Genomic DNA, 19,892 nt, shown 5'->3' on the forward strand with positions numbered 1-19,892 from the left:
CTTGTTCTTGCGGTGGAATATTTGTCCCATCCCTACGCGTCACCTTTGCACGGAGATGTAGTAGAGTGTCGGATAAATCTAAATATTTTGAGCCGTCCCCGGGTATAAACAATTCTATGGGACCCTGGTCCACAATTGCGGACAAAGGTTGAAATTCGACATATGAACTATCTTCAATGGAGAATTGCGTCAAAGGGGCCGAAAACAAATCGAGACTTGATAATGTCGCCTCTTGACTTTTAAAATGTAGAAGGGCCATCTTTTTTTTTTTTAAGAGAAAATATCTGTCTTGCGTCTTCGCTTTTTCTTAACAACTGGCCTGAGACCGGTCGAGCGCCTTTTCCTTTTAATGCTCCTTTTTCTCCGCCAACCAGGATGGAGCCCCCCACGTGACAATACAGCTAGCCCGGAACCTTGTTGCTCGGGGCCTTGTTTCTGGTGGATTCTTTGAATGATGCGCCCTGCTACATCCGTTGCTATGTTTTTAGCGGCGGCTTGAAGATGCGGCTTCGCCAAGTTAAACCCGTTTTTGAACATAGGCATCACGAAGCGGAATAGTTTTGCAAAAATAGACCCCAGGCCACGCCCATACTGAATTGGGTCCCCTGCAAATCCCGCAAAACCCTGGAAGTTCCCGCCGACTTGTGTTTCATAATAATCGACAAAACGATACAAGTCGGGATGTGTTGCCGATGTCATCATTATTTTTTATTATTATTTCGATCTAAAATGCAGAATGAGAACGACCTTCCCGTATTCGAAATCTATCGGATTGTTCTGGTCTGTTCGCAGGTCAACCGAAATGGTTTCAATATGGGCGGCTCGGTGGCGCACTGTGTAGCACGTCCGCCTCACAGTTAGGAGGGTGCGGGTTCGATTCCACCTCCGGCCCTCCCTGTGTGGAGTTTGCATGTTCTCCCCGGGCCCGCGTGGGTTTTCTCCGGGCACTCCGGTTTCCTCCCACATTCCAAAAAACATGCTTGGTAGGCCGATTGAAGACTCCAAATTGTCCCTAGGTGTGAGTGCGATTGGTTGTCTGTCTCTGTGTGCCCTGCGATTGGCTGGCAACCAGTTCAGGGTGTCCCCCGCCTACTGCCCGATGACGGCTGGGATAGGCTCCAGCACGCCCGCGACCCCCGTGGGGACTAAGCGGTTCAGAAAATGGATGGAAGGATGGGTTTCAATATGGCTTCTGCACACATCTAAATAGTAAACAGGATTAAAAGTTTTGTTTATATCGTCGCCATAACTACCCTCAAGTAGTAGGGTCCTAAGCATTGGAGCGTAGGCGTCACCAACTGTCTGATGATGTATGACGTCAGTGTAGATGAACATGAAATATGATCCGGCTCGTCTGTCAGCAGGATGTTGTGCGTTTATGCCTTCCGGTTTGAGCGAGAGCCAATGTTCAGGGTTCATTCCAACAATGTACGCTAGGGGGATCTTGAACATAATTCTCAATCCTTCTTCGCCCGAAAACATGAACCTCTGTTTATGTTGATCAAATTGGACGTCAATCTTTTTGTTACTCGCTTTAGTTAATAGAGTTTGAATGTCCAAAGCTAACGAGTCATGATTTTGATAGACCCCTCCTTTCGTTTTGAGCATGGTTCGAACTTCTGAGTCATCTTGGAACGTGTCCCCTCTAGGAAGCGGGAGCTTAGGCTGTTTCAGATAGAAATTCCGTTTTTTCTCAGGAATGGTGGGTATTGAGTTGATGTATGAAATCTCACATAAACCGACCTCCCACGAACCTTTTAAATTGATATGTTGAGCTAGTTCGGTTTTAAATTCTGTGAGGCTGTTTGTGCTAAATAGATCCATACTAGCATTTGACGCTAATGTTACGTAGAATTCTCTCTGGCCTTCACCCATCTTGTAATTTTCACAGAATGGCCGTTTTATCGAACGTCAGATGTTTTTAATACTCTTTGCGGGTACCCAACTGTCGAATTTGGCTGGCCAGCCCACCCAGTGGACGAGGGACTCGCGTTTGCCTGACACGGTGTGTGATTTAAGAATTTTCTGTATGCGAAACATTTTATTTTTTTTCAATTTTTTACTTTTTATAATTCCGCTTCATAAAAGCTGCCTTCTATAGGCATACCGTCAAAGTCCGATATTTTATAGACGGGAGGAATGCGATGGAGACGTTTTGTTATTCTGAATATTTCATCTGTTTAACTTTGTAAATAACCTTTCTCAAAAGTCCCCCTTAGTTTGGAAAGTCGCACAGTTTCACCTGGAGCGAACCGGAACTTGCCCCCGCGTTGAAAAGGGTTGTTTGAATTCAGGTTGGTAAAAACAATATCTTTATTACCCTCGTTTACGGCATTTGGTGTCATTTTTATACTACTATGAAAACTGTCATTATAACTGACAATAAAATCCTGAATTACATCAATGTAGCGTTGCGTGTTCTTAGCTGTGAAATACCTCCACATGCGCGTTTTCAACGTTTTGTTGAATCGCTCAACGGTTTGTGCTTTTGTATCGGAAGATGTTGCAAAATCAAAGTCAAAGTCAAAGTCAAAGTCAGCTTTATTGTCAATTTCTCCACATGCCAAAGACACACAAAGAAACCGAAATTTCGTTCCCCCCTATCCCACGGTGACAAGACATGGCTCACAACAGACAAACAAGTAAACAAGTATAACAAAAGCGTGCTGAATAAATAATGAATAAATAACACAACAATAAATAAATAAATAAGAGGAGCAGAAAAAAAAGGAGCAAGTGCGCGTACAGCAGACATTCCCGAAAATAGCGCAACAGTGCCGCACGCTATGCAGAAGGGGGTAGCGAGTTCAGGGCCCTAACAGCCTGGAGAAAGAAGCTGTTGGCGAGTCTCGTGGTGCGGGAGCGCAGGCTCCTGTACCTCTTCCCAGAGGGCAGAAGGTCAAACAAAGAGTGAGCCGGGTGACTCACATCTCTGGCAATCGAGGTTGCCTTGCGGGCGAGATGGGAGGTGTAAATGTCCTCCAGGGAGGGGAGCGAAGCACCAATAATCTTACCAGCCGTATTCACAATGCGCTGCAGGGCCTTCAAGTTCTGTTCAGTGCAGTTACCACCCCAGACAGCGATGCAACTGGTGAGGACGCTCTCAATGGTGCCATGGTAGAATGTAGACAGGACTGCCTGAGGAGCACATGCACGCCTGAGCTTCCGCAGGAAGTACAGGCGGCGCTGAGCTTTCTTTGCCAGTGACGAGGTGTTTGCGGACCAGGAGAGGTCCTCACTGATGTGCACCCCCAGGAACTTGGTGCAGCTCACCCTTTCCACCACAGCACCGTCGATGATCAGCGGCAGGTGTGTTGTGTGACCCTTCCGGAAGTCAACAATGATTTCCTTGGTCTTATTGACGTTCAGCAGGAGGTTGTTGTCCCTGCACCACGTGGTCAGAAGGTCAACTTCCGACCTGTACCGAGTCTCGTCGCCCTTCGTGATGAGACCCACCAGAGTCGAGTCGTCAGCAAACTTCACTATGCGATTGTCGCTGTAGGTCGCAGTGCAGTCATGCGTCAGCAGGGTGAAGAGCAATGGACTGAGCACGCAGCCCTGGGGGGCCCCCGTGCTCAGCGTGATGCTGGCGGAGATTTTGTCGCCAACACGCACCACCTGAGGCCTCTGACAGAGGAAGTCCAGTATCCAGTTGCAGAGGGAGGTACTGAGGCCCAGCTCGTCGAGTTTGCGGATGAGTCGCTGCGGCACAATGGTGTTGAAGGCAGAGCTGAAGTCCACAAACAGCAACCTCACATATGAGTCCTTTCTCTCCAGGTGGGTGAGGGCCGAGTGGAGGGCAGAGCAGATGGCATCCTCAGAGGACCGCTTGGCACGGTACGCAAACTGGAAAGGGTCAATGGTGGGGGGGAGAACGGACTTGATGTGCTCCATGACCAGCCGCTCAAAGCACTTCATGATGATGGGTGTCAGTGCCACAGGGCGGTAGTCATTGAAGCAGGACTGTGCAGGTTTCTTCGGCACAGGAACGATGGTGGCAGCCTTGAAACACGAGGGGACGATGGCCTGCTGCAGGGAAACGTTAAAGATGTCCGTGAAGACACCCGACAGCTCCCCAGCGCAGTCCTTCAGCGCTCGACCCGGGATGTTGTCAGGGCCCGTCGCCTTACGGGTGTCAATAGCGGCAAGCGCCCTCCTCACACCGTCGGCAGAGAGGCGCAGGGGCTGCTCGTGTGGGGGGGGAGTGGACTTCAGCGGGCAAGTGCTGTTCTGGGCGTCGAAGCGAGCAAAGAAGCGGTTCAGATCGTTCAGCAGACGGACGTCGCCCTCACAGCTCCTCGGCTCGGGCTTGTAGTCCGTGATGGTCTGAATGCCCCGCCAAAGGCTACGTGCGTCCTTGCTGTCCTTGAAGTGGGTGGAGACCTTGCACGAGTACGCCTTCTTCGCTTCTTTGATGCCTCGGGACAGGTCGGCCCTCGCTGTCCTCAAGCCAGCCTCATCCCCCGCTCTGAAAGCCTTGTCCCTGGCCCTCAACAGTCTGAGGACAGCCCCCGTCAGCCACGGCTTCCAGTTCGCGCGAGTGACGACGGATTTCGAGCAAGTCACATCATCGATGCACTTCGTGATGTAAGAGGTAACAGAGTCAGTATACTCCTCTATGTCCGTCCAATCATTGTAGGTGGCTGCCTGCTTAAACAAGTCCCAGTCAGTGGTGTCGAAGCAGTCACGAAGTGCATCGGAGGCACCCTCAGGCCACACTCGAACCTGCCTCCGAACCGGCCTGGATGCCTTTACCAATTGTCTGTATACGGGCAAAAGCAAAACGGTGAGATGGTCAGAAAGCCCCAGATGGGGGAGGGGGGTGGCTTTGAAAGCTCCCTTTTGCGCCGAGTAGACTAGGTCCAGGAAGCTGTCTCCACGTGTCGGAAAGGGAACATGCTGGTGAAGCCTCGGGAAAACAGACTTCAGGTTGGCATGATTGAAGTCTCCAGCGAAGATGGTGAAACCGTCAGGGTGCGCTGTTTGCTGTTCACTGACAGCCTGGTACAGTTCACCAAGCGCCGCGATCCTGTCTCCTTCGATGTTGGAAGGCGGGATGTATACCGCGACTAGCAGAATCGCGGTAAATTCCCTCGGCAGATAAAAAGGACGGCACTTAATGATCACAAACTCCACAAGCGGCGAGCAGTGCTTACATACCACCACAGAGTCCCGGCACCATTCTTCTCGGATGTAGACGCATATTCCACCTCCTCGCGACTTTCCCCCTCGTACAATGGCACGGTCCGCCCGATAGCACGCTAGCCGCTCCAGATGCACTGCAGAGTCCGGAATGTTGTCACTCAACCAGGTCTCGGTGAACACGAGCACACAGCAGTTCCGCACCGTCCGGTTCGTAGACCTCAGCAGGCGAACGTAATCCATTTTGTTGTCCAGCGATCGAACATTCGCCAGAAGAATGGAGGGCACCGCCGGTCGCGCTGGGTTGGCCGCCAGCCTGGCCCGGACGCCTCCGCGCTTGCTCCTCTTCTGCCTCCTCGCACACCGTTTCCGACGGCTCCCAACCGGGGGAGGAATAGCGGGTGAGGTCGGCGACGTTTCAGGACGTAGCAGTCCGAGCGCCTTTAATGTCGACACTTCAAAGTCCAGAACGCCGCAAAACCCACTTCTGCCGATGTCAAGCAGAACCTGCCTGCTGTACTTGTAGCACGGACGAGACGAACACACAAGACTGTCGGACGAACACTCATTAGACGAACAAATCACCGTACTGACGGGACAGAGAGTGGCCGCTGCGTGTGCACGCGCCGCCATCTTGACTGTTTGTCAAAATGTGTAATATTGTACTTTCTCACTAATTTCTGGAAATGTTTGTTAAAAAAACTCCGCCCCTTTATCTGTTTGAAGGCGTAATGGTGAACCGCTAACTGATAGGATATCTTCAAATGCTTTGGTGACCTGCGTACCTGTTTTAGCTTTCAAAACGCGTACATATGCACATTTGGAGAAAATATCGATTACGGTTAGTAAATATTTATATCCATCGTTGTAGCGTGCTAGTGATTGCATATCGCATAAATCTGCTTGGAACAAAAACTTTATTTCTAGGAAAAGTTATTCTGGCTGGTTTGTGTAAAGTGTAAGCATCTTGATCGGATAAAAAAGCTTTCACTTTTTTAATGTTAGTGTTTTTACAGCTAACAGCCGCTGTTCTGTGTAGGCGTGTCTCTCCACCAAAACTAGCTGGATTCTTAGCACAATAATAGAGTATCTGAAGACATCTCTCGCCACCCATTGTTAGGTAAGTTCTGTTGGATATCAGAGTGTGACGCTGTTAATAAAACAAGCAGGTATGACATCTTGTGATTTTAAATTGAATAAACACAGAGAAACAATCGCTTTTCCGGTCACAATAGTTTATTACAGAAAAAAAATCAAACTAGTTCTTAAAAAACATTACTAATAAACAGAAACAAGTATAAAACATGGTAAAAATAAAAACATGGTAAAAAAATGTTTTTCTATAAATCCTAAGGTTTAACATAACGCATGAATGAAGATAACATAGATGGTGTTACTTTGGACCCTATTAGAGTTTTAAACTTCTTTAGCTGCTCCCTTGTTAAATCTAGAAGTACTTTTAGGGTAGTCATCAGCTGGGCCCACATTTTCTTCACAAAACCTCCCATTGTGTCTTTCCAAACGTTCTAAATAATAGAGCGACTTCGTTGTTATTGAACACAGTGTCACGCGCTTCTTGTTTTATCATACGGAGCCGCTCAAAGATCTTGCACTCGTGAGCTAGGTCGTGTAGAATGGCAGAAACAGTATTGCGAATATTTATAAGAGATGCAGAGGTTTTAAAATAGAAAAGCATTGTCGACAACGTGTGGAGAAAGTCAGCATTGCACAACTCAGCCGTCACTGCTTCATAATTCACGTAGAAATAAAAGTTTCGATCCTCAACATACAAGTACGTATGGTGCATCTGACTAAGATCGTCAAGAGCACATCCGTCACATTTAAATTTAGCATGCTTCATTAAGGCATCATACAAAAGATGAGCCACCATCAATTTCAGGCGTGTGTAATCTTCGATCACCAACCATTTAAGCGGCTCTACCGTCATATTATACTCTGAGTCCTGTTGTGTGTTGATTCTCGTAGGCGTTGATGTCAGCGGTGGTACCATGCCAAACTCAAGATCCAGCGGGGGGTCATTGTCAGCGATCGTGTTATCAGCCTCCTCAAAATCACCGGGCACCTGTGCCTCTGCCTCTCTGAGCATGACTCTAATTAGTCAGCAGCAGACAAGCAGGGCAAATCCATGCCATTTTCAGGATAGAACAATTCCATGGCTCGTGACGAGGACCATGGTTCATGCTGTTGCGGCCTCTGCTTCTGCGGCTGCTGCTGCTGTTGCTGCCCCGTCGTGCTTGCTAGGTTGTACCCCGAGGTTTCAGGGGTTTCAAACACGTCAAAATTTGATGACAAAGCTCCATAGAGAGAATCGGGTTGCAGATCGTCGAGGCAGATCGGTGACATGCGTTCACTCGGGTCGGGAGTAGGCAGTGGAAGAATCTCAAACCTTTCCGCCCTTGTCTCTGGCCCCGCTGGCGTTGGTTCCGGTTGTTCAGCCGCCGTGCTTGGCCATGGCGCCGCTATGAAAGCTGTGTCCGCATCATCTGTCTCTGCATCAGAGTTGTCAGGGCTGGACCAGAATGTGATGCCTGGCTCATTGCCCATAGGTACAAAACGTGGTAAAAGTCTTCTGGCAAGCATTTTTTGAGCCATCTTCTTTCTCTCTTGTGCGTGTGTGTGTGTGTGAAAGAGGCGTCTGCAAGTCCGCTCTTATACATTTTAGATAGTTATGCTAATGACTACAACCCCACCTTTCTGTGACTGCAGGTGAGAAAAAGAGGGGGGCTAGGAGGGGGGTAGGAGGAACACAGTCTAGTGTGTTGAGAAGGGCCAGGGGTGGGTAGTTTAAAGTTAATTTTTTAGTAAGGGTTAATCTAAAGTCAGTTTACGTTTCACCCCGACGACGTTTGTCCAGACACGGCTTGATAGAAAAAGTCCCGTAATACTCTCACCAAATGCTTGCATCCTTTCATACCATGCGGTCAATGGTATGTTCAATATTGTCTGGAAAACTCCACATTCGCTGTTAAACACTTCTAGTTTTAGATACATTAGATCGATTAGCTCTCCATCTTCTGTCCGATCAACAGTTTGAGGAGAAACTTTAAGCCGGAAAAAACATCTTCCGCTGGCTGTGATTTTTGAAATCCAAGTTGCATTCAGCTCACCTTCTAACCCGTATTCATTGAGAAATTCAGACAAGACCTTTGGCAGGAGTTGATTTAAAACACCCCAGTCATTTGAGTTCAACGTACCATACGCACCGGCCTGCTCATAGTTGCTGTTGTTTGATCCAGAGCTCTCTTGGTTTCTCATAAAGAAAGACAACTCACCAGTCTCGTAAAAAAATTTAAATCCCCATAGAGTCTCTGGTGTTAGATGCCAGCTCCGCTCAAGTTTTTCTGTAGGCCTTTGTTGCATACGCCTTAGATACATTTGTTTCTTCCTCGGGGCATCTAGCAAACCATCAGGGCCTTTACGGCAAAGATGGATTCTGACCGGCGTTTCTGCTATCATGATTTGAGCTTCAGGTTTGCAGTTTAACACCACAGCTTTAGCTTAGCTCTTTTCTATGAACTAGTAGCACAATACTCTGGCGTAATATACGAACAGCAGGTCCAGCCCCCTCTCTCAAATCACACCTCTGTGTATCACGTGTTTTTTTTTTGTTTTTTTTTTTTTAATCAGGATATGTTTTAAACTTAGACAACCTTCTTAAAAACAGAGGCCTTCATCTGTCTCCCTCCAAAATTAAACGATTCCAACAGTCTCTAGCTCATCAGATATCTTTGGCACCAATAATGCCGACTCCACTATTGTTTGTCAAATTACATGCGCCAACACCTTGATTTTTTTATCTTTCAGATACCTTTGGCATCATGCTGACGACACTTCAATGATTTTCTCAACAAAACCCCCTTGATCCTCTAAAGTATTGTTTGTCAAATTACATGCGTCTCGCTTTCAGATAACTTTGGCTAAACTATTGTTTCTCAAATTATATGCGACTCTCTTCCAGACAACTTTGGCACCAATAATGACGACTCTCGTGACCCCCCACACTGACACAAACAGCCCCTCCTCTTCACCTTCTCAACAAAACGGGCCCCTTCAAGCCACACGTACGGGCTGGTAGCAAAGCTAGCTCAGATGCTACACCTGTCTTGATTCATAAAAATACATGCCCGTACATATCCACATCTTAAAAATGGCGCCAGCAAACCAAAATGGCGACAGTCAAAGATGGCGCCGTCACGACTGGCGCCATTTTGATGCCCCCAACCCCGCCCCAATTCAAAAGGGGGTGATTTATGATACCATAACAAGTCATAAAAAGGTCATAAAATTTTATGACCCCTAACTCATTTGCATATGAATAGACATCAAGGCCTTATACCTTATTCTATTGTGTCCTGTCCACTGTCAAATGCCTTTGAGAGATCGGCAATGAATAAGTACTTCTGGTGCTCCCGACATTTCTCTTGGAACTGACGTACCACAAAGATCATGTCAACTGTTCCCCTGTCCTTCCGAAAACCACAGTGCGACTCTGGGGTGACCCGTTCTGATATTGCCGAGATGAGTCTGCAGAGCAGGACCTTGGCAAGGACCTTTTCAGCAGGCCAACAGAGATACCCCTACTATTGGAGCAGATGGATTTGTCTCCTTTGTTCTTGTAGAGTTATGCACACTCCAACTTATTTTGCAAGAACCAAACAGTAAGTCCTTTTAAGCACCTGGAGGTGGAGAGTCCATTCGTTGCTTTGTGTACAGCAATGATCGAATGAAGTCTGACTCAGGCCTCTTGCAGGAGCATTTTTATTGAGAGAAACAGAGCGGGGGTGAGAGTGGGGGTCAGAGTAGACAGGATGGGGCCGAAGCCCCTGGCCTGCTGATCAAAGCACAGCAGGGGATCTTTCACGATGTGTAAACAAAACAACTTTGATTGCTTCCTCTGCAGCTAGTCAATCAGTTCAAAAGACGGTATGAATGTGTGTGAGACGGTGTGAATGTGTGCGTGAGTGACAAAAAATAAAGAAATAAAATAAAAAATAAAACAGACGCTGCACAGGGAAAGGCAAAAAAAAAAAAAAAAACACGGCCTACTGGTGAGAGCTGTCTACTTCTTACTAACTCTACACATTACTATGTGTCTGTGCTGTCCACTAACAGTGATCGCAACGAACAAAAAGACTATGGGTTATTATTTTGTGATTATGAAGTTGAAATAAAATAAAAAAGATAAAATGGAGAATGATTTAATTTGGATAAAAAATCTGACATGATGCAACCTAGCCTGTTTACTGCAGTTACAAACACCAATATCACCATTCTTATAATACAACAATAACGATAATGGAACATACTTAATACATCTAATAAAAAATCATTCAACTTTCATAAAATTGTTAATTTGTATTATTATTTTAATCTTTAACTTTTCTGGTATTGCAATCGACAACAGATTCTCATTTGCAATATCAACTTATCTGCAGACAGCAAAGTATATAGTTACATATTTACAAGTTCATTTACATTGGTAACGATTCAAGGAATGTCAGTGCGAATGGTCAGCCCCCACACATTTTCATCTAACCAAATCTGGGCCGCCTTGCCAAAAGTTTGGACACCACTGCCTTAATACCTCTCACTCAAAGACATGGCCGCATGTTCTCGTCACTATAAATGCTCGTTCAAACAGTTTGGTCTTCAATTCTGTTTTCATTCAGCACACTAATATTCTCATTCTTGAGCTACGCCACTCTTCTTTAGTCCTTCTATTTCCTCCGAGTTGAATTGCATAGTTTTAGTTAAATTGACAATCATGCACAAACTGGTCTTTCCCTTATAGCTTCACGTTCAGCTTGTTCATGTATGTCAGTATGTCCACTGCAAAAGCTAAATCACAAAGCCAATCTCTGTCACTAAACTGAGGAAAATCGTCAGCTTTTTCCCAGTAGCTCCAAAAATTAGATAATCTCTTGTTTGAGCGCCCACACTCGTTGATACACTTTGCTCAAACTGAACCACACATAGGACGCACCATATTATAGGGCGCATGCATGCAAAGACTTACGGTAAAAAAAAACAAAAACACATCACGGCAGTAAGACGGTGAGTTTGATTGTACTTTATTCTACTGTTTAACCCTGTACTCAACTGTATTCACGTTGTTGTTAATCTATATTTATACACAAATCCATCAAAGTCCTCATCTTCTGTATCCTAGTTAAACAGTTGGGCAAGTTTGCCATTAAACATGCCAAGTTAGCTCTCGTCTTTGTCTTGTCAATGTCACGTTGCTCTTCTGCAATGATCCTGGCTTTCCAGAATGCTCTATTTGTGCCTCGTAAGCATGTCTCTTTGTCTATGCCATTTTAGAGGGTCCTAATGCTTTGCACAAACGATCGTATTTATTTATTTATCAATGGCGGCGTGGGTATGTACTCAACATGTTACGTACAGTCCTCTGACTGGTTAACCACCCAGATCTACGTAAACATAACGTCCTCTGATTGGTTCATCGGGTCTACATATTACGCCTGTATATTACGGAAGCCACACAAAACAAATTTACAGATTTTACACACAACGCGTACCTTATTAAAATCGGAACTTTCGTTTTTGGAGCGAATTAAATGCTTTTAAGTGTGCCTCATATTGCGGTATATTTGATTTGAGCAATTCTGTACCAATCTTTGGCGGGCCGGATAAAAAAAAAGGCCCACGGGCCGTAGTTTACAGCGTAAAGTATGTCACCACATTTGTTGTTTTCTGTGTGGCAGGGTTCCTGCCTCCCTCAACATTATTTTGTGCATGTAAATGCAATAAATGCCATCCGGCCATCACAACTGTACCATTCAACTAGTTTTAAGTCGATGTTTCATCAGAAGAGTTATCAAAACACTTAAAACAGGTCCAAATCCTTGGCAGTGCTGCTTTAAAGAACATCAATTCAAATGCTGGAGGCGCTTAACTGTAGCAACACAGACTACTGACAGGGCGACAAATCAAGCACAAAGCCCAAGGGTGTCAACAGGTTTTATTAGGGTAAGGGACAATCCACACAAGAAAACTGATGAAACACACGTAAGCACAAGGCATCTGGGCGAGTAAAATAAAAGTCTACGTTGACTTTACATTAAAATGTTTCTGTCACCAAAAAAAGGTCAATTTCACCTTAAGAAAGTGAGATGCTAGATGAAAAGTATTAGAACAAACGCTGAATGCGATGCAAAAATATTTGCGTTCAAATAAGTCAGCATTCTTCCATGCTGAAAAACGTTAAAAATTCAATTAACTTTCTGATTGGAATCCTCTGATGTCACAGGATTTGATGTAAAGACCATCCTCCTCCGCCTCTCCATCAAATCTGTAACAAAACAAAGCACAAGAAAGCTTAGCCTTCTGGCTAATACGTGACAGCTTAACATGAATTGACACCACGCAGCAGACAAAGGCTGTGTTCGAACTCGTAGTAGTTCATGCTAACTGTCTGCCAACTCAGAGCGTTGTTCAAACGTGCCATTCGGTGATTTCGAGCGGGCCAAGAACACAGACGCCCATACGTCAGGCAGTACAAATGGAAAAGGGTTCAAGCACGAGCTGCCGATTGCTTTCGAATAGAGGCGCCCAAGTCTCCTGTTTTGGATGCCCAAGTCTCTTATTTCCTGTTTTCCAAACACGTCAACGCGGTGGAGCCGATCAAAGTTGCGCTCTGACTGGCCAAGGAGGAAGCACCGCAAGACCAGAACAAAATGAGTCCTACTCGACGTCCTCGTTGCAGAAATGCGTGTTTTCCAAAGCCAATTTTCTGAGGATTGGCCACTTTAGGCTCAACGCAAGTTCCCTAGGGAAACACTCGGCAAACATGGGCGCACGTTATCACGTGAGGAGGACTTGCTTTCGAGATGGCTGCTGGGATAGAAACACAATGTGCATGGTGCTCTTCTGCGTTGAATAAAATCAGGGAGCAATGTAACCAAAATCATTCAATACCCCATTTTCACGCGTGGACTCATGTCGCCAGATTAAAAGAAAATAAACTCAAGTAAATGTAGCTCTGGAAGATTTCAAAAAATCCTTGTGTGCGCAGCGAGCCTTCCCTCCGCAATCTCAAGAGCTCCAGGCAGAGCCCAACCTTGACTCTGCACACATCCATTTTTTTGCTACCTGTGAGAGCGCCAAATTGGAAAGGCTTGGCCACCAAGGGCACTGAAATACCAAAGTGACACCGGCTGGTGAGTGGCAGTGCTTTTGATAGAGCTCAATGCTGTGCTGGCGGCCAGCCGCTTACCTGAACCGGGGGGGGCGCTTGATGAAGCCATTTCTCCCCGGAGGACGTGTCGCAGACGAAGGGGAAGGTCACGCCTTCCTGTGGGGAGTAAACACGCGTCACACCGTTTGTTGGCTCACACGCTTGGCGGCAACCATTTTGGCTACCTGGCACTTCTTTCTCAGGAGCCATTTCTCATCTTGCTGAGCTGCCGGCCACTTTTCCGGAAGCATCCATGACTGCGCATCAAAAGGCCTCTGGAGCAAGGATGTAGAGAGATTGCCGCAGGAGGGCGACGACGGAGGGTTGGATGGGTGCAGCCACACCTCCAGGATGGCCTGAACCTGTGGAGACCACACGAGTAATCGACGCAATCATCGTTTGCGACAGCCCTAGATGATTGCACAATATGACAAAAGGGTTCTTGCCACTCAAGTTTTACGCTTCCGATCGATGCCAAGGAAAGGGACAACTTTGCAGGTGGCTTCAAATGACACGTTAGTAATTTGGTGGTTCTATGCTTAAGGCAAAGTGATGAGGGATTTCAAAGGTTACTTTGGCGCAAAGCAGTAAACGAGAAAGGTAGGCAAGTGAACAGCTGACGGAAAACAAAACGGCCCAGTAGCGTACCGTCAAAAGTCACCAAATAGCTAATAGGAAAGCAGTAATTCATGTTGTGAAGGGGTGTCATGCAGCCACCTTGCACTTCTTTCAATTCTATTGGCAAGGTCGCGGCCTTTGCGGCGGTTTGCTGCAGACGGAGGATGAACCACGCTGGCACTGAGGCAAATAGTTTCCCCCAGCACAAGAAACTGTCAGCAGCTGAAACTAGCTGCGGACTGCTTGGATCTGTACCTTCTCTTCTTGCCGTCTGTGCTGCAGAGGCGGCGGAAAATTCTTGTCAGCAGATACAGGGACGCCATTCTTGTCTTGAGCGCCGCATCGCAGCAGCCAAGCGTTGAGGGCTTCTTTGCCGCAGTTCTCGTCACAAACGCACTCGGCATAACTGGAGCATGGCTCGTTGGCGCGACACATCTGCGCCAGCGGTGCCAGCTGATGAAGCCATGCCTCGAGGCTGGGCGTGGCGGTGGAGGACTCAGCGGCGGCCGGCGGAGTCTTGAGGCACTTGAGCTGGCCCAGGTTTTCGATCTCCAGCGCTTGAATACTCTGGCGGCAGCAGGAGGAACATCCAGAGCCCACCAGCCAGTCTTCCCAGGGACGGCGTTCGGAAAACGGCTTCAAGAGCAACCTCTGATGCTCCCCGTCCGACTCTGCAGTGGCGGCGCAATGGGCCGTCAACCATCGGCTCAGGTTGTCGCCCCTCGAGTCAGCGGCGTCGCCACTGCTGAGGTCACGCTGCTGGCCGGCAGCCTTCCGGTCCTGGAGCAGCCATGCCTCCAGGTCTCGCAGCTGACCCCAGGCCTTGAGGAAATCCACCGATGCCGGGGCGGGACAGGAAGCCTGGACGACGACAGGACGTTTATAGAGGCACACACGCGACAAAGCTTTGGAAAAAAACATCACAGCCGGCCCTACTTTGTCTTCGAGTCCGTGTCTGGGAGAAGGACCGCCTTCCGGCAGCCGGTACCCCGCGGCCCCGCCCTGCAACACCTGCGCAAGGGCACAAGCGCGAAATGTCCTCAAGGTGTGTCAAGCCTCAAGTCATCGGATCAAGAGAAAGGCAACAGTGGCACGGCTCAATTCATGCGGTGGTCCAGACCTGGGCGCTGATGCTGCCAAAGGAGGTGATGGCGTCCCTCAGGGAGCGAGAGTCGGCCGTGAAGGTCATCTCGGGGGTCTCCTCTGGCATCAGACTCAGGCAAGACAACCTGGCGAGACAAAGGTTCCAGTCCTAAATGTGATGGACGACTCTCAGGGTTTCCATCTGTGACTTTACTTGTCCATGCAGCTGGTCAGCTGGTTGCTGAGGTCAGCGCCGCTGCCGTTGGCGCTCCGCAGCTGCTGGGAGATGGCGTCTAATTGTCCGTGCATCTGAAACACGTTAACATTCCCAAGTGAGATGAGACCAGGTGTGTGCGTGCATGTGTGTGTGTAGTATTGCACATGTTTTATCAGCATGTTAGTGTTTGAATGACTGCAATGGGTAAGTGTAAGGGGGGGGGGGGGGGGGGGGGGGGGGGGGCGGGGGGGGGGGGGGGGGCGTGATGTAGTTTGCCCTGGTGCACCCTATCAATCTCAAGTTTTTTTTTTGTTTTTTTTTTTAAACAAAGGTGGCCGTGAGCCGCATCGACGGGAAGTGCTCAGCAGTAGCTTGCTAGGTACGATCCATCAGCAGCGAGTGCTTTCTTCCTATTGGAACTGCATTCTCTTCCCGTCCAACTGTTCTGGCTGCTGCTTGTCACATAGACTGGCGTGCGTGCTTGCGCCCGCGTCAAGGACAAAACACGTGTCGTGAGGCTGCTGGGGGCAGACTGGCCCGTTGACAGTGAAACCATCAAGCTTGAGCAGTTATTGGGTGGGAAACGGTTGGCCAGCGCAGACCTAGGCCCACAGCACCTGAGCCAGGTAGACTCTGCACTCACCACCAATTTGGGGAAATCTACGATGACACCGAGCACGTTTGCCACTAAGAAAACAAACGAGTCCACCTTTGTTTCTGGACGACACAAGCGAGGGATTTTGCCGGGGCGCCAGTCGCGCCGACGTTTGTCAGAGAGGGAGGAGCGGAGGGCACTGACCCGGTGGAGTTGATGCAACTGCTGCTGGAGCGTTTCGGCCTTGACGTGTTCCAGCAGCTCGATCTGACCCAGGAGCCACAGCTCCCTGCAGCGTAGCGCCTCCTGCTGGCGACTCACGCAGCTCTGCAGCTGCCAGCGCACCTGCCGGAAACACAGACGGGCTAGTCAAATCGTAGGAGCCACTGTCGCGTCGCTCGGCTCATTGGACTGGCGGCATTTGTCGTTGTGCTGGTCCTTTCTCTTTGGAGCAGAGATAGACAACAAAAGTGAAATTCTTTGTGCTCCAATCGTTGTCAAAAACAGCTTCAAGAAGAATGGTTAACATTCTTTTTGGCTTTTTGTCTATTCAAATCAGATTTTGGTTAAGGAGGGTTTGTGACAGAAAGGTGACCTCTAACCTCTCTGCTGTTATCCCTCAACTGCTGCTCGGTCTTCAGCACGGCTTCGATGGCCTTCTCCAGCTGATCCTGAGCCAGTTGGCACTGCTTGATCTTGCTGCCTGCTGCGGGCATCCTGGACGACAAGGCGGAAAACAGCTGAGAAACAGCGCTCACTTAGACCGGCCACTCCAAATCGGCCCTACGCAAAATTTGGCATCTATCGCTTCAACACCGAAGCCAACAAAGCTGGACACGCACGCACACACACTGGACTTTACAGACCAAGGGGGTAACTGAAACAAAATTTTCTGCATTGACTTTGAAATAATACCCTGTTTTGGGGGTGGGATTTTTGAATAGAAACAGATTCATCGGTTAGCCACGAAAAAATAATTGATAGGAGTAAACGAGAAACACAATCATTCTTGAGCAGCTCTAAAACGGACGCAGCTAATCCATGTGATTAGTATCAACCCACTTGCCTACCCTGACTCGTGGATGATCAGTCTCAGAGTGACTATCATAAAACTGATTGCAGTATCCCCAGCAAAAATGTGCATGATTGTTCTTTCAAGTACAATCAAATGTTTGCAAATACCTTGTTGTGACCAAACACAAATGACAGGGATGAGAACAGCAAATGTGAAAAACCACTGAAGCCCCCTGGAAACACCTGGATTTGGGCAGTATAGCAACCCCAAAATCATTGAATGTGAAAAAACACAGAAAAGTAGCAGGGGGGGTATTTTTATATATATATATATATATATATATATATATATATATATATATATATATATATATATATAATTGAAAATTTATCCTTTAACGATATCATGACACTAGCCTAACATTCATTACCTTACATGTAACATTATCTTACTTTCTAAACCCACATGCTTGTAAGAGTAAAAGCGTTTCGTTGTGCTCCTTAATGTTCCTAGCGCCGCGTGACAAAGAATGCAGAAAACCTTCCCCGGGACATCTAATTTACGGATATGTTCCGTCACGCAGGTGGTTAAGGACTGTGTTACGAGTTGTAAGATGACGCTGCTCTCGAGCCATGCCCATCTGAAGCAGTTATTGATTCCGTTCGACTTGTCTATTTCCCTGGCACGATCTTCGTTTTTTTTCTCTAAAACTTTCGCCATGCTGGCGGAAACTTTTGCTGATTAGGCAAATGAGTAGGCAAATGATGTGACGAAAGTAGCACCAAAATGATGCCGAAAATAAGGCGAATGTTGTCGCAATACTGCTGCCAGCCGCTACCCCCCCTCCCCCCCCCCCCCCACACACACACATATATAAACACAATATTCTCAACGGATCTGCACGATTCACGAAAATTAGACTTCCGACAGAAAAAAAACATGGAAATCATCAAGGTCTCATGGGCAAGAACAGAAATTGTGGAGGGGGGGCTTTCAGGGACTTCAATTCCGAGTATTTGAACGCGTCTCAACCTTGTCAGGTTGGTCTTGTCCAGACCTAGTGGCAAGAAGCCATTTGGAGCGTTTCTGTCGAGTTGCCCTATTCAAGGGCATTAAGAGCGAGAAGAGTGCGAGGCCGAAAGGGCGAGGGGCATTTCTTATCAGCCGTAAACATACAGCTGATATCAGCCTTCGCTCAAAACGCCTTCGTGTTTACAAACATGACTGTGGGGAAAGTCAACGTTATTGATTGCCATTTTTCCGCCTTTCTTTATTTACACGTACGTCCTTCCACCTTGGTCCAAGACATCACGTTAATTCTAGTCCTGCGTACTTCGCCGATGAACCATCGACTGTAACCTGTCTCAGTCGTGCAAGAGCGTTCGACTTAAGTGATAAACGAACAGCCATTTCGTGTCCATGCGCAATTAAGAAGCCCTCTTTCTGCGGGTAACACAACGGCATGTATCGAAGACCATATCTACATCGACAACCATATTGATGCGATGACCCTTTGTCGCCGCCGCCATGAAAGTGTGCAGGACTGCACGTCCACACGGCCTTGTCTTGACGTCACCAGCCAGACGGATTCCTTCGCCTCGACAGACAACATACGTGTCCCGCCGAGACAAGAACGGAGCAAGCGTCCCCACTAAAGAAGAGAGATTCCACGAACTATGCCCCGTTCTGCCACTCAAGTACGAGGGCACGAGTGGAAGGGCGAGGATCACACAATTTCGGAAGGAAGTGGCATTTGCGATCTTCTTGTCAGTAATTCTTGACAGAAAGTCGAACTCACCCGACGCGTTTGTTGTGGGCGCTGGACGTCAAAACGCCAAATGATTCAAACTGCTTTGACCACTCTTTTCAGAGACGGCTTTGCTCTCGACTGAGTCACCAGCACGAAGGGGGCGGGCCTAATGCGTAACGTGCATTGCTGCCCCCTACTGTCTTGGAGTGTGGGTCATGTTCGGTGGGGCGGTATCCCAGATGGAAGATGTAAACAAATGATAACTTGTTAGTTTGCACAAAGAAATAACTTACATCCATCCGTCCATTTTCACGGGGGTCACGGGCGTGCTGGAGTCTATCCTACCCGTCATCAGGCTGTAGGCTGGGGACACCCTGAACTGGTTGCTAGCCAATCACAGGGCACACAGAGACGAACAACCATCCGCACTTGCACTCACACTTAGGGGCAATTTGGAGTGCTCAATCAGCCTACCAAACATGTTTTTGGAATGTGAGAGAAAACCCACGCGAGTTGGGGGAGAACATGCAAACTCCAAACAGGGAGGGCCAGAGGTGGAAGCAAACCCGCACCCTCCTAACTGTGAGGCGGGCGTTCTAACCAGTGCGTCACCGAGCTGCCCCATACTTCCATATCAACATATTTAGAGATGATTTTATTTGGATAAATATGTAAAATTTTGAAGTGAATTTCTTTGCACTTATTTGAAATACATAACTTAAAGGAGGACAACTACACATCACTCCAATTTACATATTCAAATTGTGAATTCAAAAAGATTTTCCTCTAAGAATTATTTTATTCTCATGGTTTGAATACTGAAGAATTGTTCCAGAGCTCATAGAGAAAATGGACCTCGCGGTAGATGTTGTTAACAGGCTGGGGGAAAGAGAAGACAGCCGCACAAGGCAAGCTGTTATCCTGTTTGCACAGAGATGTGAGAGATGAGGTGTGGCGGAGAACTAAAAATTCTAGGATTTGCAAATCGGAAGGCATACATATGCTTTGCAGAGATGTTACTGAAAGAAGGCTTGGAGGAGCGAAAACGACAGTGGCTGCTGGTGGAGCAAGCAAGAGGAGCTGGGAAACGGGCCTACTTTCGAGGCCCCTACGCTTACATAGAAGGACGTCATGTCGGAGAAGATGAACAGCAGTCGGGATAGAATATGAATCTTTAATGGTGGAGGACGGCCCTACGTTCGAGGCCCCGACGTTTACATAGAAGGTTGTTGTATTGGAGAAGGTGGACAGCAG

General features: G+C 47.6%; 1 protein-coding gene across 1 annotated transcript; it reads right to left on the reverse strand.

Annotated features, from left to right (window-relative positions):
- Positions 1-12,128: 12,128 nt before the first annotated feature.
- Positions 12,129-18,838, reverse strand: ncoa4 (nuclear receptor coactivator 4). The gene is made up of 10 exons (XM_049735277.2): positions 18,687-18,838; positions 16,476-16,590; positions 16,078-16,218; positions 15,276-15,370; positions 15,099-15,207; positions 14,915-14,989; positions 14,234-14,839; positions 13,546-13,722; positions 13,400-13,477; positions 12,129-12,475 (listed from the first exon to the last, which is right to left on the reverse strand). The coding sequence occupies exons 2-10, from the start codon at positions 16,587-16,589 to the stop codon at positions 12,470-12,472; spliced, it is 1,401 nt and encodes a 466-aa protein (XP_049591234.1). The 5' UTR covers position 16,590; positions 18,687-18,838; the 3' UTR covers positions 12,129-12,469.
- Between the last annotated feature and the right edge of the window lie 1,054 nt (positions 18,839-19,892).

The sequence above is a fragment of the Syngnathus scovelli genome, chromosome 12 (assembly GCF_024217435.2).
Source record: "Syngnathus scovelli strain Florida chromosome 12, RoL_Ssco_1.2, whole genome shotgun sequence".
In the NCBI taxonomy this organism is placed as follows: Eukaryota; Metazoa; Chordata; class Actinopteri; order Syngnathiformes; family Syngnathidae; genus Syngnathus; species Syngnathus scovelli.

What these genes read in the sequence shown, in the direction of transcription:
- ncoa4 (XM_049735277.2), bottom strand. Translation starts at nt 16,589, where the DNA reads ATGCCCGCAGCAGGCAGCAAGATCAAGCAGTGCCAACTGGCTCAGGAT. An exon ending in AGTTGCATCAACTCCACCGG is followed by an intron (nt 15,371 to 16,077) that starts GTCAGTGCCCTC and finishes AACGTGTTTCAG; the next exon opens with ATGCACGGACAATTAGACGC. An exon ending in GACACGGACTCGAAGACAAA is followed by an intron (nt 14,840 to 14,914) that starts GTAGGGCCGGCT and finishes GTCGTCGTCCAG; the next exon opens with GCTTCCTGTCCCGCCCCGGC.